The sequence below is a fragment of the Suillus subalutaceus genome, assembly GCF_016647625.1.
Source record: "Suillus subalutaceus strain FC151 chromosome Unknown DFJ58scaffold_90, whole genome shotgun sequence".
Taxonomy (NCBI): Eukaryota; Fungi; Basidiomycota; class Agaricomycetes; order Boletales; family Suillaceae; genus Suillus; species Suillus subalutaceus.
The window spans coordinates 86,460-109,608 of NW_024540339.1; the positions used below are offsets into that span (position 1 = coordinate 86,460).

The 23,149-nt window shown below is 46.0% G+C and overlaps 6 protein-coding genes across 6 annotated transcripts; 4 read left to right on the plus strand and 2 right to left on the minus strand.

The window, feature by feature from the left end:
- Positions 1-914: 914 nt before the first annotated feature.
- On the plus strand, positions 915-5,190 carry DFJ58DRAFT_730530 (uncharacterized protein; the record flags this gene model as incomplete). Its single annotated transcript, XM_041385912.1, has 10 exons — positions 915-1,339; positions 1,396-1,436; positions 1,511-1,740; positions 1,788-2,012; positions 2,080-2,161; positions 2,218-2,507; positions 2,556-2,658; positions 4,009-4,377; positions 4,426-4,815; positions 4,868-5,190. 10 exons carry the CDS (start codon positions 915-917, stop codon positions 5,188-5,190), a joined length of 2,478 nt encoding a protein of 825 aa, XP_041241412.1.
- Positions 5,191-7,613: 2,423 nt separating this feature from the next.
- On the minus strand, positions 7,614-8,588 carry DFJ58DRAFT_843479 (uncharacterized protein; the record flags this gene model as incomplete). The annotated part of the gene is made up of 7 exons (XM_041392981.1): positions 7,614-7,682; positions 7,726-7,757; positions 7,938-8,025; positions 8,066-8,184; positions 8,219-8,277; positions 8,359-8,411; positions 8,457-8,588. The coding sequence occupies 7 exons, from the start codon at positions 8,586-8,588 to the stop codon at positions 7,614-7,616; spliced, it is 552 nt and encodes a 183-aa protein (XP_041241413.1).
- Positions 8,589-14,681: 6,093 nt separating this feature from the next.
- DFJ58DRAFT_915382 (uncharacterized protein) lies at positions 14,682-16,268 on the plus strand. Its single transcript, XM_041395438.1, has 9 exons — positions 14,682-14,819; positions 14,881-14,973; positions 15,026-15,048; positions 15,109-15,142; positions 15,199-15,268; positions 15,324-15,374; positions 15,429-15,501; positions 15,558-15,615; positions 15,675-16,268. The coding sequence occupies exons 1-9, from the start codon at positions 14,782-14,784 to the stop codon at positions 15,874-15,876; spliced, it is 642 nt and encodes a 213-aa protein (XP_041241414.1). The 5' UTR covers positions 14,682-14,781; the 3' UTR covers positions 15,877-16,268.
- Positions 16,269-16,874: 606 nt separating this feature from the next.
- Positions 16,875-18,209, plus strand: DFJ58DRAFT_663789 (uncharacterized protein; the record flags this gene model as incomplete). Its single annotated transcript, XM_041382397.1, has 2 exons — positions 16,875-17,478; positions 17,524-18,209. 2 exons carry the CDS (start codon positions 16,875-16,877, stop codon positions 18,207-18,209), a joined length of 1,290 nt encoding a protein of 429 aa, XP_041241415.1.
- On the minus strand, positions 18,117-19,356 carry DFJ58DRAFT_799170 (uncharacterized protein). Its single transcript, XM_041390727.1, has 8 exons — positions 19,267-19,356; positions 19,189-19,211; positions 19,095-19,128; positions 18,972-19,041; positions 18,865-18,915; positions 18,736-18,808; positions 18,622-18,679; positions 18,117-18,568 (listed from the first exon to the last, which is right to left on the minus strand). Exons 1-8 carry the CDS (start codon positions 19,326-19,328, stop codon positions 18,367-18,369), a joined length of 573 nt encoding a protein of 190 aa, XP_041241416.1. The 5' UTR covers positions 19,329-19,356; the 3' UTR covers positions 18,117-18,366.
- A 2,137-nt stretch (positions 19,357-21,493) lies between these two features.
- On the plus strand, positions 21,494-22,555 carry DFJ58DRAFT_799177 (uncharacterized protein). The gene is made up of 8 exons (XM_041390728.1): positions 21,494-21,583; positions 21,639-21,661; positions 21,722-21,755; positions 21,809-21,878; positions 21,935-21,985; positions 22,041-22,113; positions 22,170-22,227; positions 22,283-22,555. Exons 1-8 carry the CDS (start codon positions 21,522-21,524, stop codon positions 22,482-22,484), a joined length of 573 nt encoding a protein of 190 aa, XP_041241417.1. The 5' UTR covers positions 21,494-21,521; the 3' UTR covers positions 22,485-22,555.
- The last annotated feature ends 594 nt before the right edge of the window (positions 22,556-23,149 follow it).

Consider the following 23,149-nt stretch of genomic DNA (forward strand, 5'->3'; position numbering starts at 1 on the left):
TTATACATTTAGATGGTCTTTAAATTGGTGTCGAAATGTGTCATTGTGCTTTGTCATTTTGCCCGCAGTCGCAATTTCCCATGTCCCAGTTAGTAAAATTCAAAGTGCGAATGGCCAATTCATCATTTTCATTTCCATTAAAATCTTGCCTGAGGCAAAACTCCCAAACCACCAGTGTGTCATAATCTGGAAGGGGGGGTACCTCCCCCTTCCAGTTTCAGATTGTCATTCTAACGACATTTCAATGTCCGCAACGATCGTTCAGTGCATACCGCTCACACAAAGTCTACTAGGTCTGTGCATTATCCATGTGCCATGCATGCTCCTCACCATGCAACAACTTCATATTCTGGGCAATAACAGCACATTTCCATATGATGTGGTGAGTATAAGAAATGACTCAGCAGCCCTTACAATATTTTATGTATGTCCAAGTCTTGGTGTGTGACGACAAGATCATTCAAAACTTGAAAATCATCGCCAGATGGCCAGTAAATAAAGGCTTTAGGGATGTTTTTGAGAGCATGAAGGAGGATGGCAAGCGAAAAATGGAGGTAACATGAGACAGTGGTAGGAACACCTCAGGCATCACTTATCGGTATCAATAGATACCTTTGAGATAGGGTTTCTATGTTATGAGAAACCTACCTCTGAGGTGCACCCTCCCCCCAGTCTAATAATAACTCACCCTCCCAATTTACATCCAGCACCTCCTGTGTGCCTCGCATGGGACATGCGGCGCGCAAGTTATTATTAACCTACCCTCTGTTTCATATTCCGCACCTCAAGTGGCATTTCCTCTGTATCCCGGGGCTCTCGTGCCTCAGACATCAGACACTACTATGCACTTATATTCCTCGCTAAGTTTTTCGGGTTAGTGAGTCTTCATCATCCTTCTTACTTTGCCCTTCACCATGGCTCCCACTACTAGTAGTACTGTTGTTCCTACTCATGGAACTAAATGTGTAACCTCTGAACTAGGCCACCACTTTGTCAGTCCAAAGAAACCACGGGACAAGAAAAAAACACAGACAAGTGTCAAGTTACCTGGCATTCAAGTCAAGTGCCGTCAATTGCTGGCTCGCATGCAAAAGCTCATCAATCCAGAGCTGAAGCAGATTGAAATTGTGGACACCGAAACCACCTCTAACATGGATCAGGCTGATCAAGTTGTGGCCGACATTCCCGACCCAGACTTTGAAATACCAGCAGAATGTCCCTCCGACATACTCGTAGAAGATCCTCCAAATAAACGGTGGACTGTACCTGACAAGTCCACGGATATGTTGTATAGCAGCTGGAAAGCACTGATACCTGCTCTTGTTGACCCTCATCTGAAGTATTCCATGTGAACGCTAGGCACAGCCCTTGAAATCACTCCCAATATTATCTCAGCATGTGCTACATCTTCATGCCCTCAAAAACAGACCTCGATCGTTTGTCTATTTTTTGACAGTAAGGGCCCTCTCATCTACTCATGTATGTGATGCGTTCACTGATACTTAAACAGGGTTCATATCTATTGATGTCCTCAGTTGTAGATGTTCTACGCTTCCCCAGGTGCTGATTCACCATGGCCTGTTTCCAACTGCTCCCTCACAGCCTTGTATGGCTATCTCTGTCGAACTTCTATCCTTCTATCGTGCACTTTTCGAGCATTCTTGCGGTGCCATCAATGCATTAGCCTCAGCTCTCAAAACGCACTACTCTCGCAGAGGTTTTGTCATGACAGACATCCGAGTAAGTAATTTATGATGTTACATATCCATGCTAATTTATTGCCAAAGGGGGAAATCATCCAGGAACCATTTCGCCGAGGCCTGGGCTATACTGTACAGTGGTACGACATGCTACAAATCCAAATCAAATGTAAAGTCAAAGAGGCACTGCAGAATAGCCATCAACAAGTGGCGACCTTTCGTTCTCAAGCAGAGGACCAAGTCGCAACCTCGACACCTCTGTCTACCTTACACAAAGGCCGGTGCACATCAATTCTTGTTCAACGGTGTCCTGTATGTTTCAGCAGAACTTTGTTTGGCAGACCTACTGCTGAAGGAGGCGACATTCATACTGCCACAGATGGCAATTTCCATCACTGCCACCAGTGTACTGCAGGAGATTGTCCTCGCTTCTACAATCCGACTGACTTCCTCCAGAAAGAGTTCGTTGATTAGGTCGGCCGCCGTATAGACACTCAATGTAAGAAGCCTTCCAAAGCCCATGTTCCTGTTGTTCCCGATGAAGCTATTGACCAATGTGAGACAGCTTACGAAGCAGCTGATGGGAAAAAACAAAAGGCTGCAATGGACTCCTTTGACGACACTGGCATCATGGCACTAATTTGTCACCATGATATTCCTTTGTTCTTTGCTAACATCGACTCTCTGGGGGAACAGCAGAAATATTCTGTCGCCCTCCTTGAACATCTGTTTGGATTGATCCCACCCCATGCGACAGTAGTAGCCTTGTATGATGTTGGATGTGTCCTTGCACGATCCCTGGGCAAGGTAAGTTCATCTCATGTCCATTTAGGTTCATTCATTCATCATTTCTAGTATGACATTCTCCCTAACCATATTGTCTCACATCTGCACTTTGCGACTACTGCCATGCATGCATATGGGCATGAGTGGGCATGTCAGTTGGTGTACAACCCATGTATGTGCATCAGCCTTGGTCTTTCAGATGGAGAAGGAACTGAGTGCCTCTGGTCTCACTTTGTGCGCCTGATTGGTGTTGAGAGGTCCTCATTGGTGCAGTGTCTTGCTACTTAAGGGTCTTATATGGAACACGTATATAGTGACAACACAACTATACAGGGATAAGACTACTTACCAGTCCTCAAGTACACAGTCTACGACTTTTCTAGTTTTCGTGGTAGATAATGTGTGAGTTCTTGGGAGGATTTACTGACATGTCCTCTTCTTGTCTTTCTCGTGGTTTCAGTGATACGAAGTTTCTCAGTGTTATATAGTCAACCTCTAGTTTAGGTAGTATATGACTAGTAGTAGAAATGTCTTATATCTTACTTCGAGGCAACCTATTTGGCCTGCACTTTCAGAATCTTACTGGGTCTCACACGGTTTGAGAGAAGAGTGGAAAGTGGGAAGTCTGATTACTAGGTGCAAGATGGGCTCCTTTTATACCTTTTTGGGGCCCCCCCTTACTAAGCATGACTCATCACAGCATTAGTAAGTCATTGGCTTACTAACCATGCCATCTGGCAGTGCTGGATTAGCTGCTTATCAATCTAATATACATAAATAGTAAATACTATTACAAAGCATGATAAATCATGACAAAGCATGACAAAGCATGACAAATGATGACAAATCCTTACAAATAAGCCTATTGCCAGTCACATGACATGCTTACAAACATATCTGATGGCTCACTGAAGGATCTGTGGTTGAAACAAATGGAAACTGCATGACAAATCATGAAGGATCCTTACAAATCAGCATATTGCCAGTCACATGACACACTAAGTAACATATTTGTGGCTCACTGAGTAAATTGATGGCTGAATCAGCCTTAGAAAAAGAAAGAGAAAGAAACTGATGGAAACTAACAAACTGAAAATATAAGTACAAGTAAATCTGTCATAAATGAAACCAAGCCTGTAATACAATGAAGTATACCTTAGTATACTCTCCTGTGATTACTTCCTGTCTACGTATGTCATGGTATGGTACCCATACCATGCATGACAGCGGGATCTTTATTTCTCCCTGCTTACTGATTTAAGTATTATGTCACTCATCAGCGTCAACGTCGCCTCTGGCTAATTGACCGCCAAGCTGCAGCAATAGGATTGGAAATGCAAGCTGACTTAGGTGATTGGATCCAATGCCGGCTGGCCCAAGACATTTTGGATAGGTGCAAGCTTCCTGTCAAAGATCTTCAGTCAGAATGGTCTTGCCAACAAAGCTCGCAGCTCTCTGTCCACGCTCATATGTTTTTTTCTATTTCATTATACATATGCAACTTGAATGTGATAATTCCAAGGTGCCCCTGCCTGTCTCAAGAAGGAGTTGGACACCGTTCTGGCCTTACAGGCAGATCTTGATGCCTCCAACACCACGCTACATTCTACAAGGTTCATGTTTGAGAAAGGAGCCGCCTCACAAGATACCCTCGAGGCTCTCAAGGCTCTCAAAAGTGGCCACGATCAACTTATGGGCAAAGTCGAAGTTCTATATGCATCACTCAATATCCACAACCAATTTCCTGAACTAGAAGGCATCAATTTAGAATTTGTTAGGCTTCTTCTGATGGCGCGTGACCTTAAAATGAACATCCGCAAATGGGCAATTGCCAGTTTCTTGGAATGGGACAAACTAGATCGTGCAGTTGGTGGCGCCCAACAAGCATTAGGTAAATTAATTTTTGCTTCTCATTGCTATCGATACTCACTCCTTTCAGGAACCAAACTCCATCAACAGACTCGTAAAGTCATTGCCAAACGCCAACCGGCCCTTCTCACTGCAATCCAGAAATTCAATGCTTACTGTGAGCATTTAGAAGCATTATATGACCCTTCTTGGGGCATTCCTCTTCCCAGTCCTCTTCCCACAAAGCTGATGGAGCTGCATAGTGATCACAGTCTGATGGAGGATATGTGGATTACACTGTCAAATGGGGAAGTTCCTCAATGGTTAGAGGATGCTGATGTGAGAGATGGCATACATGCCCTTCTGAAATGCAAGCACTGCCGAGAAGAACAGAAGCGCCTTGGTATTGAGGCTGATAATCTGTGCCATTTCTTTGGTGAAGAACTTGCTGCACTTGAGCTTGCACTACACACACCTGGGTGTAAGTAAATCTTCATTAATATCTTGTATGAATTATTTTAATATACAAGCAGGTGAACTTGTATCTGTCCTGCTGAGACAGCGCCATGACTGTTTTCTCCGACTTCAAACACACTGGGCTAACCCCTTAGCCTCTTCACTTTGCTTTGCATCCTATGCCAAGGATGCATTAGTGATTGCAGTCACCCTTTCAGGAGGTTCTCAAATGTCAAACCTCAACTGGCTCGGTACTACATTTCTGGAAGTACCTGATCCAGAGAGTGACCTCAATGATGTTGAATTTTCTGAGCCTCACGACCTGCCAGTAATTGAATCAGAGCAAGTTGCTCTAAGATCCAAATGCATAGTTATAACAAGTATGTCCATGATTACATAGATGGTTGTAATCGATGCAAACAAACAAAAGTGTTTCCAAGTAAACCAACAGGACCTTTACAGCCAAATGAAGTCCCAGAAGGACCTTGACAAACAATCTCATGCAACCTAATAGTAGACTTTCCAAAGAGTGAAGGATATGACAGTATATTTGTTGTTGTTGATCAATTTTCAAAACAATTACACTTCATTCCCACCACCAAGGATGTAGACTTGAAAGGAGTTGCCAAGCTATTTCTGAAAAATGTATGGAAACATCATGGTACACCAAAGAAGGTGATTTTGGATAGAGGAATACAGTTCATCTCGAAGTTTATGGGACAAGTATCAAAAAAATTAGGAACAAAATAGTCTGCCTCAACCTCTTATCATCCCAGAACAGATGGACAGACAGAATGTGTAAATCAAGAAGTTGAACAGTACTTGCACATGTTTGCCTCATACAGACAAAATGATTGGGTATCTTGGCTGTCAATAGCAGAGTTTTCACATAACAACGCAGTCACAGTAACCAGTCACAGTCCATTCAAAGTCCTTTATGGATATAATCCTGAATTCACCATATCTCTGAACTCCACATCCCTTATTCCCACTGCTGATGAAAGAGTGAACTAAATGAAAGAAGTGAGAGATGATGCAGAAAACACTCTAAAGATAGTCAATGAACACATGAAATGCTTCTATGAAAAAGGTGTGAAAGACACACCTCAGTATCAAAAGAGAGACAGGGTCTGGATTGACACAAAAAACATTAAATAATGTCATCCAAGTCAAAAGTTGTCAGATCATTATCTTTGGCCCTTTGAAATACTAGAGAAGATTGGCAAAGTGAACTACAAATTGAAATTACTGGAAAGCTATAAAATTCACCTGGTGTTCCACATTGAATTACTTACTCCATATTATGCATCTCAATTGGTTCCTCATTCTCAATCCACCTGACCACCTCCAGACATAGTTGACAATCAGGAAGAATTTGTTGTAGAAGAGATATTAGATAGCTGACAAATCTAGATTCCCATAAGAAGAATCCCATGGCTGCCAAATCCAAACAGATCTTAGGATCTATACTCAACATGGAAGATTTCAAGAAGTGGAGAATACAAAACATTCAACCATCCTACATTCACAATGATGCTCATCCTAGAGAGGGGGTAATGTCACAAGTTCCAAATACAAACTATTATTCATTCTTAAATACTTGTAAGACAATCAATAGGCACCCAGAACAAGTGCCTGTATTAACACCCGTCTCAGTATCTGTACTAATGTCTTTTACAAACCCTAACCCAAATCCCTTTATTCCATTGACACCCACTACTTATATCTCTGATATTCCTGATTATGATTTCCTGTCTCAAGTTATCAGGTCATGTGATGTCACTAGAACCTTCCAGAACCTTTCCATAGCAGCCATGTGTTTCATGACATCATAGTGTAGTTATATTTAGATCATTGTATGATTCTCTTTTCTATTTAAATGATTGGTTAAGTAGTTTAGAACTCAGATTGTATCTCCATGTCATATCCTGCATTCTGGACCTATATCCCATAATATTCCCATGCCTTCTGTGCCTATTTCTGGACCTCTCATTCCAACTCATTCCCAGTTTCCTGTCCATTGTGTTGTCCAGGATCTGTCCTGCTATCTTCTTTGTTGTAATAACCTCTGTTTGAGTCCTAGTCTCTATCCTGGTGTTTATTTGTTAAAGGGGTTGTGACATTAGGTTTGAAATAAGTGTGAGTCATTGCTCAATTCTATCTTCTTTGTTGTAATAACCTTTGTTTGAGTCCTAGTCTCTGCCCTTGCATTTATTCATTAAAGGGGTTGTAACAGAGTAGGTTAATCCCTTTAGCATTAAGAAAGTCACCAAGACATGCTTGTATTTCTGTGCTGGTGGTAGGAATTAGTGAGAGTGGAGGAGAAGTTTTATAACAACAAACTGGAGTAGAAGGCAGGTTAAGAGGCACAGTGTCAGAAGCTCTTGGCAGTGAGTTGGTCCATAATAAGTGGAATCATGGCAGCAAGAAGCATCATAGTAGCATCCTGAGAACCAGTTGAGCTGAGTGAAGAATGTGGACCTATGTGACCACATGGCTTGATAGCATCAAGCCAACTATCATGAAGGACATCAAAGTCAACTGTATTTGGTGGCTCATGCTTGGTAGCATCAGCAGCAGCCTAAATGTGACATCAGTAAGGATAAACATATGAAGGAAATGAAATTATAATAGCAGCAGCCCATAGCTTCAATTTATGACTATTGAGACCCAAATGCTCACCAGTCAAGGCAATGTCACAGTAGCCAGGTCCACCATGCTCACCAAGATGTTTCTCACATGACTACTTCTGCTTTAGCTGCATAATAATAGTACCATGGATCTGAGACTCCTCCAAAAATGAATTATTTCAACAACCATAACCTAGACTACCTTGGTTCCATATAGAAGTTCCTCATCTTGACAAGTAATTGTATCACCATGAGGAAGGGCCTATACAGAGAAATCAAAGTTACTTCAAGTCCAGCTTGCTCACTATAATATTCCATTTTTGGATTCTGAAGCCATCTATGGTATCAATGTCAATGTCAAATTCTACATTTATAACACAGGTGTCCTTCTTTTTCTTCAAAAAAGCAGTGCGAGCAACATTGAAATCATGGTCATTCTCAATATTAGTCAAAACACCAGTCTTGCCACCACTGTGAAATGTTCAATTTACAACACAACTACTACAGCATAACTTACCTTGATCCCATCCACCAGAATCAGAATGCTGGGCCAAAATGAACACCAGGACTATATTGGTCATCAAGATCATGGACACAAAGGAATGCTGCAATAAACTCGATACAAGACATAGTCTCGATGGAGACATGATCAGACTTAATGGTCTTTGTCTTCTTTGAGGACAACTTTCCACAACCATTGCTTGATGAGCTCCTTTCAATGACAGAAATAAGCATCATGACTGAGACCAGGTGACCAGGAGTATCTAATGAAGTGAAAATATAATCAGCAAAGCACACAATACAGCAAAAAATACTCTGCCTTGAGATGAGCTAATCTGCCTGCCCAATTCAGGGACCTGAGAGGAAGGTAGAGGCACATGACAACCATTTTCAACAGTAAACTCCCTGTCATCAGCATGAAGATAAGTGTTACAAACCTTCTCAATTTCAGCATGTGAATGGTAGAGATAAGAAGGGGGTACACCTTCATCTATAAAATAATCAGTAATGAAACTAGTATTAGAACATGCCTTACCAATCCATGCAGGACTCCTAAGCCAGCCATCTGATGGCCAAGACTCATGAGACAATAGACATTCTCCTTGTTGGACAGGAATGTCCCATGGCGACAAGGAGTTGGTGCCACCTCAGTCCATGATTCCGACATCTCAGTGCACTGCATTGATCAAGAGAATAGCAAGAGCTAATCAACAAGTGTGAGGATTGAGGGTGACTTTTTCGCAAGGATTGTACTCACCTTGAATACAGATGGCAAAACAATAAGATATATTTAAGCCTATTAGGCTCGATACCAGCCTGGCTTATATAACCATAGGCAAGTCAAGTGGCATAGCCAGGCTGGTTGATCTCAGAGAGATTTGGCAAGCAAAGCATGGAGTTTGAAAATGTGTAAGTGCTAGTTGTGCTGATGGAAGTAATAGTGCCAGATTTTACAGTTGACTATCAATTGCACAGAAACTTTCATTCACACACAGCATAGAGTACCGCATCTTTCTCAATTTGTGCTGCAGCACTAAAATTGAAATAGGATCCTGCAAATGATACCATTTGCTCCATATTATCCACCACCACTGCAGTATGCTTTGCTGTCTAAATCTTTAGCATGGACAGTGGACCCTTGCAGCCTCGACACAGAGGAAAAAATTCTCTCTTTGCTGAAAATACTCCATGGTATGCGGATGACAGCCATGGACCTCCTGCTGTACACCATCTCAGACAAGCCTAGCATGGCTGCACAGAACGGAATCTTCTCACCTGGTTGAGCTTCTCCAGCAGTGCAAATGAGGTACGCTTCGTCAATGAAGAAGAAGTGCAAATTTCATGTGATGAGAGTAGTATTCAAATATTCAATGCACATGATCTTTTGAAGCAATTTTAGAGGTGTAACCATGATAGCCATCTTGTTGGAGGAGAGAAGCAATGGTAAAATCATGCAGAGTTTCTTTCCAGGGCCCGTTGCAGCTCAAAGGATCACATTTCTTTCTGCCAGTAAAGATACAAGAGCCTTGAGTTGAAGAAACTTCAGATGTTTGGTGCCTTTCAAGATGAAATCAAGGTTTGCGAAGGCTTTGGGTACTTGCTGGAACTTCCTGTATGGTTGAAAGTGTGTTTGTAAAGTCCATTGGAAGGTTGTCAAGAGCATTCAAAGGTGATATAGACATGAACAATACAGAATCAATGTTAAAACTCATGATTTGTACCAGTCATAACATAGGGATGCAACAATATAGTAGGGTCTGCATGATATGATGGATGACGACATGGTGTCGGCACAAATGGCACCTGCAATTTTCAAACTCCGTGCTTCACCTGCCAAATTTCTCCGAGATCAACCAGTCTGACTACGTCAAGATTTCCCACTCTCAAAGGACATACATCAGACTAGTCACGAGTCTATGAGCCTATACCATCACAAGATATTGAAAAGGTTAGCATTGTCAGCTAGTCAAACATAAATCATACCATACCTTGTAGAGACAAAGCCCATGTCCATAGTAAGGCCTTGTAGATGGCATAGTTCACCTGAATACAGCAAAAACCCTGTAGGGAAGGCAGCAAATTCATGCAATGAGTCTACACAATTATGATATTGACCCTACAAATGAGGCCAGAGCTACACTCCAATTAGGAGTCCAGTGCTTAATTGACTACACCAGGATATCACAAGCAAGCACCAAGAATGAAGACTATCAGCTCAAAGGGGAACAAACAGAATAGATACAATTGTTCAAGTTGAGGCTTGGTGTCCAATTGACAGTGTGACAATGGCTGTTGTGGTTAGGGTTAGAGGTTTCGGTGGAGGTACATTCGCCCACCAAATATATGCAAATATGTTGCGTCCAAATCAAGGGGTGAACTTCTTAACCCAAAGTTCCCAAACAACTGTATGTAGGTGCAAGTCTTGCAAGGACAGCACGATGCCTGACCTCCTCTGCTATGCTGTCAGAGGGCAGCAGTAGCACACAACCCGACTCCATTTTCGCTATCAAAGAATCTCCTTGTGACCATATATTGACTCTTGAGCAACTCGATAAATGACATACCGCCTATTTTCCCCTCCCCAGTCCGTAATCCCTTGCGGGCTGGCGGTGTAGAAACCTCTGGACGCACCCGCGCGCGAAATCAGCGCCTTCGGCGAACTTTTCAACATGATCTTCGATGCGGTCTCAGAGCAAAAGAACCCCTCCGCCAAACTCTCCTCCTGAAAACAAGACGGCCCACTCGCTGTCTTCGGTGGAATCGGACGCAAATCATTCGGCCAAGTCTCCGAAGTGTCAGATTTATTCGGCAAACTCAGACGACACTCAAAACAATTGAAATGGACGACGCAGACGGATGAGGAATTCGATAAGAAGAAGGCCTAGGAGATGGAATTCTGTGATACGGACCAGCAGCTGCTTGAATGGGCCATGCGCGAGGTATTCGGCAGTCTCAGAAATACGAGGAACGTTTGCGAAATGCTATTGCTACAGTCGAGGAACAGCATGTTCCAGGCCTCACCCCAAACTCAAACGCAAGTGGAAGCACAAATCCACCACCACAAGTTGCGTCTACGCACCTTGAACTCCAACACCCGACATATCCCTACCTCATCGCGCACCTCATGTGTTCTTTCCGCAACAATTACCATGACCCCCACCTCGCCTCTCCATTTTCGACTACGCGCGGCACCTAAGCATCCCGAGCTATTTATTCGGGTGCACCACTCCCGCATACAACGAGCTGACAGAAATCCGCTGGTCATGTTTCCGCGACCTCAGGCGTACACGACGCCCTCGAAGAGATGCGGGTCAACGGGGTCGAACCCGATGGCATAACCAAGAAATTAGTCGAGACACTAAGGCGTGAAGTGGGGGCACGCATAGTTTGGGAGTGAGGAGGTTATTGAGATGTTTGTCTAAGATGGAGCAGCTTGCTATTGAGGAGCCGAGAAGGAAGCGGGGGAAAGGTCGGGCAGGAAAGGGCCTACTTTTGATGCGTGGAAGGGTGATGCTCTCAAGGAGGACGTGGAGGACAGGTATGAGCTCGGCCAGTGGGGTTCTCGCAAGCCGAAGCCAAAACGTCGGGAACAAGACTTAGAACGGACAGCTGTTACGGGGGATGGATGGCAAGGTATCAGGCGAAGACCAGCTGGAATTCAAATAGCGTATTGACCTAGGTCGTAATTAACCAAGGTGAGGTAGGAGCGTGTGCTACTCTGATCTTAGCTCATGAATTATCATAAGTTATCCTGGCCCGGGATAATTGTTTTCTTATCATACTGATTTTCCGCTTCCGAATCGAAAGATCCACCTCCTACAGCCTTTTATTCGAAGATTTCTTCTTCCTTGTTCTTGACTTTAATGGGTTGGGTGAGTGATTCGTCAGTTTCTCCATGCCAGACGATGACCTCTCTGTTTCTATCACCACATGCCCATCTTGTGATACCGCCAATCCCGACACCCCATTACCATGCCCCTCCACTTCTTCAACAAAGCACTTGTCTTCAAGTCCCACGGACGATGTGTGTTGTCCTTTGATCCCGTAGTCATCTGTCGTTTATCGGGGAAAACTGCAATTGCCCTTATATATTTTTACAGCCTTTCAATTCTCGCAGAGGTGCGGTGATTGGAATGACCCTCGACATTTTACTAGAGGTTGATGGCGTTGGGCGCGGTCGAGATTGACTTCGGAGGGATTCTGGATGACTTGCTCTAAACTGCAGAGCCCGAATCTGACTATCTATCCTACATGAGCACATCTATCACAGAGGAGTGCTTTTGTTTCAGCGTTCTGCTCATAATTCATCTCTACTTTGGGCTTCGCTCACTCCCGACCCAAGTGGTTTCAGTTCTCTCATTCGTCAATCGCCTCCCAAATCCATCATCATTGGAATCCCGCACCACACAGGTACCAGTGAAACATGGTCGCTTACATCGTGGTCGCTAACCTCGGTGAGTCTATGTATAATCAGATCCTTTAAGGCTTGAACAAGGCAGCTACAGGTGGCCCATGCACGAACGGTGCACCGGCTGGTTGAAGAAATTTAGCCTGAGAGTTGATTATACCAGTAATTTTTTCAATTTTCCGCACCTGACCCAATGCGACCTCCACGTGCTACTGTCGCACTCTACTGACCTTCCTTCACCTTCCAGCGGTACCAATCGGCCGCCTTCGATGACTATAGTCTGAGTCTCAGCAAGGAGGCTTTTACATGTTCCGGATGGCACAGGCTGTACCTCATTCCTTTGTTTGCGATTTAGCCAGCTTCTCTTACAAGGCGGTGGCACATGATGGCCCTTGACTTGCTAGACAACCGGCTTCTCCACGAACCCATTCCCCAGGCCGAGGCGTTGCGCAGTCAGAAGTTGGTATTCCAGTTCCATGGCACGCCGGTCTTTCGTATCTTTCTTTCATAGCGTCACAGGTGGACAGGCGTGGGTCTGTTTAAATTCCCAACGGATGTTGGCGCCCTCTTTGACGCCTTAAGAACACACTGGCACGACATCACCAAAAGTCCAAAAGCCTGATACTGTCTAATGTAGAAGGGTGTTGAACATGAGTCTGGAACACCGGCCGGACACCAGAAATGACTCGGAGTAGAGACATATGTATTGCACGGATCATGGAACGTTGTGTACAAGCCTTCGACCGCGGGGGAATGAATCAGATAAAGGAAATGACTGGTCAAGGGGTCGGGGACTGGGGGCGAGCCCTGACATCAGACGTGTGAATTCAATATAGATCGGCTTAGCTGCTTTGTACTACGTGACTAAAAGTCGGCAACGAAAACGAATGTCCATTTTGCTCATATGCATGTGATGCATGTCAAAGACAAACGATAAACGATTTTAATTGACTGACTACGCGACATTTGTAAGACATATCATGGTCGACGTCATTACATAAAAACGTGCGATATCGATACAGTTCATACCCCATGATAACCCGGAACTGCAAAGTAGCGGATTTGCTGTGACCTGTCATTCCAGAAAAATATCGTAGCGGCGGTGATCTGCCGGTCCCCGACATCATGCTATTCCTTACTTTCCTCTTTAGTGAACACAGGAGAGTGCAAAGCAGCTGCAACCATAGTTATGATGAAACTCATTTGCAATCAATGTGACTCTCATTCTTAGAAGTTTAGTTGCAGAGGGTATGTTCATCATGATCGGGTGCAGCTGAGAGCTTAGTGCGAGATTGTACAGGCCCCTGTGTGCCACTCAAGGGGAAAAGAATTAATAGTACATATGATGGGTAATCTGTGACGTGAGAAAGCAAAGGGGAGCTTAATAAAAATAATCGGGCAGGGCAGGGACTGGCCGATAATACCGTCTCTATATTTAAAGTCATCAAACGGTTATTTCTTGAACAGCCTGTCAATGTCACTGAACTGTATTATGTAATGCCGTCGATCATATGCATAATATGTTTTTGTTATGCATGATATGTTTTTGACATGTATGATATGTTTTGTCATGCATATGTGTAAGATCGGCCATGCAGTACGAAACAGCTAAGCCCGATGATCTATATTAAATTCACACGTCTGACTCGGATGGGTCAGCTATAGCAGCAGCTCGTCGCCTGTCCCGACCCCCTTGACCGGTCATTGCCTTCATTTGATTCATTCTCCCGAAGGCTTATACACAGCATTCCATGATCTGTGCAATACATATGTCTCTACTCCGAGTCATTTCTGGTGCCCGCCGGCCGGTGTTCCAGAGTTATGTTCAACCGTGACACCCCTCCGTCAGCAACCTGGAACGGCTTCTCCCAAGTTCTTGTTCTTTCAGACATACATGGGAACGGTGATCTATGCTTATCATGTGTGAGCTACCGAGTCGTGTGACCAGAGAGACCTAATCAGACAGTATCAGGTTTTTGGACTTTTGGTGATGTCGTCAGTGGTGTGTTCTTAAGGCATCAGAGAGGGCGCCAACATCCGTTGGAACAGACTGACGCACTCACGCCTGTCCACCTGTGACATTATGAAAGAAAGACATGAAACTGTAATATCAACGACAGCTAACCTTCTGAGCGCGCAACGCCGCGGCCCGGGGAATGGGTTCGTGGAGAAGCTGGTTGTCTAACAAGTCAAGGGCCATCATATGCTACCGCCTTCAAGTTGTAGATCAGAAGGACACATACGTACGAATACTTGGGGTCTCCAGCGGCAGATACCGAAGGCATGAAGGTGACGCTGGCTAAATCACAAATCAAGGAAGGAGGTACAGCCTATCATGATGCGATCCAAAACATATAAAAGCCCCCTTGCTGAGATTCTAACCCCAGAACTCGAGCTCTTCAATCCACACTCAATCTCAACTAGTGCACTTTGTGTTTAAAGATCTGCAACAATGTCACGCCCCTTCACCAGGCATTTGACCTTCCAGTCGTGGGTGTCTCTATGCTATCACCCTGCACAACTTTTCACCTGACTCACCATCGTCTTGCAGCAACGACCTCGGCAAGGAGGTGACGATCATGCTCGCTTTGGTCGATGAAAACATGCAAAGCCTTTACAAGGACCGCTTCCCGGTAGTTTGGAAGTAAGTGCGCTTACTTTTGCTCGTGACTATTTCAAACCTTGCAATTTTTCAGGGTCAGCAAATTCGGGCAGTCGGGTGGGTGTTCCTATTCTTTTGCTGCCAAGTTACCAACTTACATATGACCCCTCTTTCCAGGTCCATACAGGGCTCAAGCTATCTACACGAACCAGTAAGATGATCGACGAGAACGATAGTCATGAAAGTCGCTTATTTATTGTTACATAGGCTTGCTTTCTGCAAAGCCCAGCTCACGGATGGGAACTTCATCAGCGCTGGAACCAGCGTCAAGGTCAACGTGAGCGGTTCTCATCTACTTATTAAATCCCAGCACCAACGCAAGTCATATGCAGGTCGGCCAGAAAATAACCCTTACCGAGGCCAACGATGTCTTTAGTTTCTCTGTAAGTCTGGCTTCCGTAGATATTTATACCACCACTGACCAATATCTTGTGTAGTCCCCTTCGCAGGGATCCTCTGGCTTCGTGCAGGCCTTGAACCAGACTGGGGCCCTTCAAGATATCGCAGTTGGTTTGTGACCATCATCGTCTGCTCTTCTTTCACCTGAGTGTATCGTCTACCTCCAGGCTTTCTTAACAAAGGAGACTTCATGCCCACGCCTGCACTCTACTTCGACGAGGTTGGGTATGTCATCTTTCCTCTATTTCTCCTTTAAAACAGAGCGCTCACATTACAAAATGCAGAGATGGCAGTCATGTCACGGCACAGTTCACTCCGATCCTGCGTGCCTATATCACGTCAGACTATCAAGAGACCTCAATTATACGAGGTGCCATCGAAACCCCTGTAATCTGGAAGCAGGACCTTTCTGTGCTTGCCGAGAATACGGTTTGGAACCTCAAGCGCGACGGGGTCACTGGACGTTACACGATCACCCATGCGTGATTGAGGAATGCGACATTGGGCGCGCATAAATATCTGTTCTGTGAGGTCTGCATTTCAATGTTCACTCTGCTTTCGTAGCTTCCACCAGTGGACTCACTTAGTTGCTTGTATGTCATGTATTTCGCAATAGTTGACCGTTGTACCGTTTATATGGGGATTTATCTTTGTGTTTGAAATCTTGCTTTTTTTTGAACAAGATCTCCCGCGGCCCGAGCTGTGCATGTCAAGATACTGTGGACCTATCGAACATTAAGGCTCCACCTGACATCGGTCAGTCAAAAAGTTATAGCGCAAAGACACTGACGACTGGAAGGTCAAATTCCTGGTGAAGGGGCGTGACACTGATTCAGATTTTTAAACACAAAGTGTACTAGTTGAGATTGAGTGCGGATTGAAGGGCTTGAGTTCTGCAGTTAGAATCTCAGCAAGGCTTTTATATATTTCGGATCGCATCATGACGGGCTGTACCTCCCTCCTTGCTTTGTGATTTAGCCAGCGTCTCCGAGTCCTTCATGCCTCAGTAAGTACCTGCCAACGGAGCACCTCAGGCAGCACTTTTTGATCTCTCAGACCCGGTTTCATATATGTGTTATGGGGAACTGGTCTGATTGAACTTAAAGCTTGAGGTTCCGAAGATTGGTCCGGCTATATAATATTAAACGTCACTCAAACAAGGGTCTACCGAGAGATACAAATATAACAAAGCCTGTGCCAAGGAGTATGTATAAAACCTAGTCGCATGCACGGACCTGTATCGTAGCTCACAAGTCTGTCAGTTGTATGTAGGCAATGTAGCAATTAATTGTATACCTTGTACTGGCGGTTTGCAGAGTTTTGGTTGTTTTGTTGATAAATACTTGGTACCAGTGAGTGCGCGTTGTCCGACAAAGGTCAAGACTTTGCGTCTGATTCGGGATTGTATTGACACCTTCCTATGGTGATGATGCAACAAAACAACAACAATTTCAAAATGGTCAAATCGGAAATTAGCCTCATTCATGCTCGTCCACCGTCGAGTCTCCAATTATGCAGGTGCAAGTCTTGCAAGGACAGCTGCACGATGCCTGACGTCCTCTGCTACGCTGTCAGAGGGCGGCAGCAGCACACAACCCGACTCCATTTTCGCTACCAAAGAATCTCCTTGGGACCATATATTGAGCGACTCAATAAATGACATGCCACCTGTCCTCCCCTCTCCAGTCCGCAATCCCTTACGAGCTGGCGGCGTAGAAACCTCTGGACGCACCCGCGCACGCAGACAAGCAATGACCGCGCGTGAAGTCAGCGCTTTCGACGAAATGTTCAACATGATCTTCGACGCAGTCTCAGAGCAAAAGAATCCCTCCGCCAAACTCTCCTCCTCAACACAAGACGACCCACTGGCTGTTTTCGGCGGAATCGGGCGCAAGCCATTCGGCCAAGCCCCAGTGTCAGATTTATTCGGCAAACTCAGACGACACTCAAAACGGTTGAAATGGACGACTGAGGCGGATGAAGAATTTGATAAGAAGAAAGAGGAAATGGAGCTTTGTGATACGGATCAGCAGCTGCTTGAATGGGCTATGCGCGAGGTGTTTGGGCAGTCTCAGAAATACGAGGAACGTGCGCGAAATGCTATTGCTACAGCCGAGGAACAGCATGCTCCAGGCCTCACTCCAAGCTCGAACGCGAGCGCGAGCGCCAATACACCACCACAAGTTACGTCTACGCATCTTGAACTCCAACACCCGACATATCCCTACCTCATCGCGCACCTCATGCGTTCTTTCCGCGATAAATACCGCGACCCCCACCTCGCTCTCTCCATCTTCGACTACGCGCGGCACCTAAGCATCCCAAGCTACGTATTCGGGTGCACCACTCCCGCATACAATGAGCTGATAGAAACCCGCTGGTCGTGTTTCCGCGACCTCAGAGGCGTACACGACGCCCTCGAAGAGATGAGGGTCAACGGGGTCGAGCCCGATGGCAGAACCGAGAAACTCGTCGAGACACTAAGGCGCGAAGTAGGGGCACGCACGGTTTGGGAAGAGGAATCTATGTTTGGGAGTGGGGAGGTTGTTGGGATGCTATCTAAGATCGAGCAGCTTGCTATTAAGGAGCCGAGAAGGAAGCGGGGGAAAGGGTCGGGCAGGAAAGGGCCAGCTTTTGATGCGTGGAAGGAGGACGCGCTTAAGGAGGACGTGGAGGACGGGTATGAGTTCGGCCAGTGGGGTTCTCGCAAGGCGAGGCCAAAACATCGGGAACGAGACTCAGAACGGACAGCTGTTACAGGACTAGATGATTTGCTGGATGGTAAGATACCAGGTGAAGACCAGCTGGAATTCCAATAACGTATTGACCTATACATTATTGGCTATAATCGACACTACTGGTAATTATCTGGGCAGCACAACCATATAAAGAAACGTGGGCTACGAAAAAGGGAGAGTATCGAGATCCGAGCCTCATTGAACACATGGTTAGGTGCACCAATTTCGTATTCCTTAATCAAGATTGGACCATCGTGTAATGTCCAGTAGCCGCGTCGCGTTTGAGCGTCCAAGTCGTGCTCTCCGCAAGCCCAGCGAGGTCCTGCGACCAGATCGCAGGAGTGTCGATGGCACCTCGTATGATTGCGGTCTCTTGATAGTCCGAAGTAATGTAGGCCCGCAGGACCGGAGTGAACCGAGCAGTGACATGACTGCCATCTCTGCGTTTTGTACTGTGAGCGCTCTGAAGAAAAAGAGAGTGAAGAAAACATACCCAACACCGTTGAAGTAGAGTGCGGGCTTGGGCATCAAGTCTCCTGGACTCATGAAACCTGGAGGCGAACAATGCACTGAGACGAGAGAAAATGAGACGATGATGGTCACAAACCAACTGCGATGTCCTGAATGGACCCAGTGCTGTTCACGGCCTGCAGGACACCAGAGACTCCCGCATGAGGGGGCTACACGAGATATTCATGAGTGGTAAAAAATAGAAATCGACGAAAGTCAGACTTACAGAGAAATGATAGATATCGTTAGCCTCGGTCAAAGTTGTTTTCTCGCTGTCCTGCGTCATGAATTGTGTCGGTGCTAGGAATTCCAGAGCAGATGAGTGTCGCTCACATTGATCTTAACGCAGGTTTCAGCGTCGATGATATTCCCATCCACGACCTGCGGTTTGGAGAAAGCGAGCCTATAGATTGGATAAGCATTGTATACGACCGTCATGTGCGCCTTCTGTCTTACTGGCTCGTGTAGGTCGCGTGAGCCCTGTATGGACCTGAAAAGAGGGATCATGTGTGAGTCGCCAACTTGGAAACGAAAGAGCAGGGACACCCACCCGTCTTCCCGAATTTGCTGACCCTGAAAAACCGCAAGGTTTGAAATCGTCACGGGAAAAGTAGGCGCATGCACTTACTTCCAAACTACAGGAAAGAAGTCCTCGTAGAGGCCTTCCATGTCAGCATCGAAAGTGAGCATGATCGTCGCCTCCTTGCCGAGGTCGTTGCTGCGAGACGACGGTGAGTCGAGTGTAAAAGTCATGCAAGGTGATAGCGCAAAGACACTCACGACTGAAAGGTCAAGTTCCTGGTGAAGAGGTGTGACATTGTTTCAGATTGTTAGACACAAAGTGTACTAGTTGAGATCGAATGTGAATTGAAGAGCTTGAGTTCTGCAGCTAGAGTCTCAGCAAGGAGGTTTTTATATGTTTCGTGGTCGCATAAGCTGTACCTCCTTCCTTGGTTTGCGATTTAGTCTTGGTCTCCTTCGATAGACTAGTATCTCGTACCTTCGTGCCTTGGTACCTGCCGCTGGTCACCTAATGCATTATGCTCCCATTGCTTCGGTTTGCTAGACAATGATGAATTGCCAGTTTCGAGTTCTTGGCCAGTCCCACACCTTCAATGTCTCCAGAGTGCCTGCCGCTGGGGATGTATCCGTCCCTAAGATCTACAAGGCAGTAGCAAATGCTAACCCTTGACTTGCTAGACAGCCAGCTTCCCCATGACCCCTTTCCCGTGGCGTTGCACGCTCGGAAGTTCGTAGCTGCCGTTGGCACCCCCGTGCCTGTCTGCCATACCTGCATATCGCGCTCCTTTCATAATTTAAACGTCACAGGTGGTGGGAATCAGTACTGAGATTTGATCTGGCTGTTATGGTGGATGTCTTTGGGATCCAGACAGTGGGCCCATACTTGTAGGGAGCTGTGTCACGGTTATAGTTGCAAGTACTAGCAAGCATAGTACGCAAACAGGAGCCCATGCACCGCGGCACATTTTGCGACCCGCGACTGCAATATCTTTAAGTTAGCGCCGCACACATAGTAAATAGTACTGACCCCGTGGGGTGAATCGACTGTCAAACTTAAAGTCAAAGTTCAGCCAAACGAGCCGTAAGACACTGAACCTGCTTCAACCGCAAGCTATGTGTTCTCGGTTAATAATAAATGATTAATATTGAATCAGTATTGCTCTCTGAATCCAAGGGAGCTGTCACTCAAAGTTCAACTTGAAGTTGAAGTTAACTTGAAGAAGTATTTGCTTAGTCATCCTAAATCTCTGACTTGAACTTAGAAGAAAGTTCTGTTTTCCATACATAGTGGATATTGCTCTAGAACCGGCTGAGCAGGCGAAGCTCAGCGCTCAGCCGGCGCACCTTGAACGACCCTGCAACTTGCAAATTACGCAGCTTTTGCGGAGTTTGCATCCCAAGTTTATCATATGCGCCGGTTAAAGCAGATTCAGTGTCTTAATAACAACTCTTTTGACTGAACTTCGGCTTTGACTAGCTAGTTGATTCACCCAGAACCGGCGAGGTCGGTACTATGCACTAACTTAAAGATATTGCAGTCGCGCATCGCAAAATGCGTTGTGGTGCATGGGCTCCTGTTTGCGTATGCCTGCTAATACTTGCGACTGTAACCGTGACTCATCTCCCTACAGGTATGGGCCCACTGTTTAGATCCAAATGACATCTACCATAGCGGGTAGAATAAATCTCACTACTGATTCCCAGTCACCTGTGACGTTTAAGTTGTGAAAGGAGCACAATAGCCTGGCAGGAAGGTAAGAACAGGCACGGGTGCCAATGGCAGCTACGAACTTCCCAGCGCGCAACGCCACGGGATAGGGCTCATGAAGAAGCTGGCTGTTCAGCAGGTCAGGGGCCAGAATTTGCCACCGCCTTGTAGATGTTACGGGTGCATGCATCGCAGTACTTACGGTCCCCAGCGTCAGGCACTCCGGAGACATTGAAGGCGCGGGACAGGCCAAGAACTCGAAACTGGCAATCCCTATTGTCTGGCAAACCGAGCCAATGGGAGCATAGTGCATTAGGTGACCAGCGGCAGGTACCAAGGCACGAAGGTACGAGATAGTCTATCGAAGGAGACCCGGACTAGATCGCAAACCAAGGAAGGAGGTACAGCTTATGCGACCACGAAACATATAAAAACCTCCTTGCTGAGACTCTAGCTGCAGAACTCAAGCTCTTCAATTCACATTCGATCTCAACTAGTACACTTTGTGTTTAACAGTCTGAAACAATGTCACACCTCTTCACCAGGAACTTGACCTTCCAGTCGTGAGTGTCTTTGCGCTATCACTTTGCATGGCTTTTTCACCTGACTCCCCGTCGTCTCGCAGCAACGACCTCGGCAAGGAGGCGACGATCATGCTCACTTTCGATGCTGACATGGAAGGCCTCTACGAGGACTTCTTTCCTGTAGTTTGGAAGTAAGTGCATGCGCCTACTTTTCCCGTGACGATTTCAAACCTTGCGGTTTTTCAGGGTCAGCAAATTCGGGAAGACGGGTGGGTGTCCCTGCTCTTTCGTTTCCAAGTTGGCGACTCACACATGATCCCTCTTTTCAGGTCCATACAGGGCTCACGCGACCTACACGAGCCAGTAAGACAGAAGGCGCACATGACGGTCGTATACAATGCTTATCCAATCTATAGGCTCGCTTTCTCCAAACCGCAGGTCGTGGATGGGAATATCATCGACGCTGAAACCTGCGTTAAGATCAATGTGAGCGACACTCATCTACCCTGGAATTCCTAGCGCCAACGCACGTCATGACGCAGGACAGCGAGAAAACAACCTTGACCGAGGCCAACGATGTCTATCATTTCTCTGTAAGTCTGGCTTTGTTGATCTCTATTCTTCACCACTCACGAATATCTCGTGTAGCCCCCTCATGCGGGAGTCTCTGGTGTCCTGCAGGCCGTGAACAGTACTGGGGCCATCCAGGACATCGCAGTTGGTTTGTGACCATCATCGTTTCCTTTTCTCTCGTCTCAGTGCATTGTTCGCCTCCAGGTTTCATGAGTCCAGGAGACTTGATGCCCAAGCCCGCACTCTACTTCAACGGTGTTGGGTATGTTTTCTTCACTCTTTCTTTTTCTTCAGAGCGCTCACAGTACAAAACGCAGAGATGGCAGTCATGTCACTGCTCGGTTCACTCCGGTCCTGCGGGCCTACATTACTTCGGACTATCAAGAGACCGCAATCATACGAGGTGCCATCGACACTCCTGCGATCTGGTCGCAGGATCTTGCTGGGCTTGCCGACAGCACGACTTGGACGCTCAAACGCGACGCGGCCACTGGACATTACACGATGGTCCAATCTTGATTAAGAAATGCGATATCGGTGCGCCAAACTGTGTATTCTGTGAGGTCTGGATCCCGATGCTCTCCCTGTTTTCGTAGCTTACTTTTCTTGTGTGGTCGCTCGTGTCTCATGTAATAGTTTGCAGCAGTTGGTACTGTTTTGATCGATATGCCTTTATCTATATACTTGATTGAATAACCAGCGATGGCTATGCAATTCAGCCAACAGGAGGAAAGCTTGAACAACTCGCCGAATCACACACAGAAGAAAGAATTTACATCACCGTCTGGCCAGAACGCATCTACGACCTCCTAGTTGTGGCAAACTTCAAGCTTCAGTTTTGCGAACTTCCCACATCCGTGCACGGAACGCCGTCCTTGTCGAGTCGGAATTGCAGTTCCACCCTCATCTTGGTAGTATCACTCCTCTTCCACACGTGCTCTCTGACGCTGGCAAGGGAACACGTTTCCTACCAAAATACCCAGACGGATCCCCCCTCCTTTCGCCCAAAACGAATTCCCATTTCCATCCCTATTCATTGTCTATCAAGGACCGAGTTGTGCATCATCCGTCCTGACGTTCCCCGATATGTACGACAGGCTGCTTTGGACATATTCAATTTCATTTGGTGTGTATATTTGGAGACTGAGACTCGATAGGCGAAGATGTTACCGAAAACTCACTGA

What these genes read in the sequence shown, in the direction of transcription:
- DFJ58DRAFT_915382 (XM_041395438.1), top strand. Translation starts at nt 14,782, where the DNA reads ATGTCACGCCCCTTCACCAGGCATTTGACCTTCCAGTC. An exon ending in AGGCATTTGACCTTCCAGTC is followed by an intron (nt 14,820 to 14,880) that starts GTGGGTGTCTCT and finishes ATCGTCTTGCAG; the next exon opens with CAACGACCTCGGCAAGGAGG. An exon ending in CAGCAAATTCGGGCAGTCGG is followed by an intron (nt 15,049 to 15,108) that starts GTGGGTGTTCCT and finishes CCCTCTTTCCAG; the next exon opens with GTCCATACAGGGCTCAAGCT.
- DFJ58DRAFT_799170 (XM_041390727.1), bottom strand. Translation starts at nt 19,328, where the DNA reads ATGCTCACTTTCGATGCTGACATGGAAGGCCTCTACGAGGACTTCTTT. An exon ending in CACGCGACCTACACGAGCCA is followed by an intron (nt 19,042 to 19,094) that starts GTAAGACAGAAG and finishes TCCAATCTATAG; the next exon opens with GCTCGCTTTCTCCAAACCGC. An exon ending in CATTCAGGACATCGCAGTTG is followed by an intron (nt 18,680 to 18,735) that starts GTTTGTGACCAT and finishes GTTCGCCTCCAG; the next exon opens with GTTTCATGAGTCCAGGAGAC.
- DFJ58DRAFT_799177 (XM_041390728.1), top strand. Translation starts at nt 21,522, where the DNA reads ATGCTCACTTTCGATGCTGACATGGAAGGCCTCTACGAGGACTTCTTT. An exon ending in TTCTTTCCTGTAGTTTGGAA is followed by an intron (nt 21,584 to 21,638) that starts GTAAGTGCATGC and finishes GCGGTTTTTCAG; the next exon opens with GGTCAGCAAATTCGGGAAGA. An exon ending in CACGCGACCTACACGAGCCA is followed by an intron (nt 21,756 to 21,808) that starts GTAAGACAGAAG and finishes TCCAATCTATAG; the next exon opens with GCTCGCTTTCTCCAAACCGC.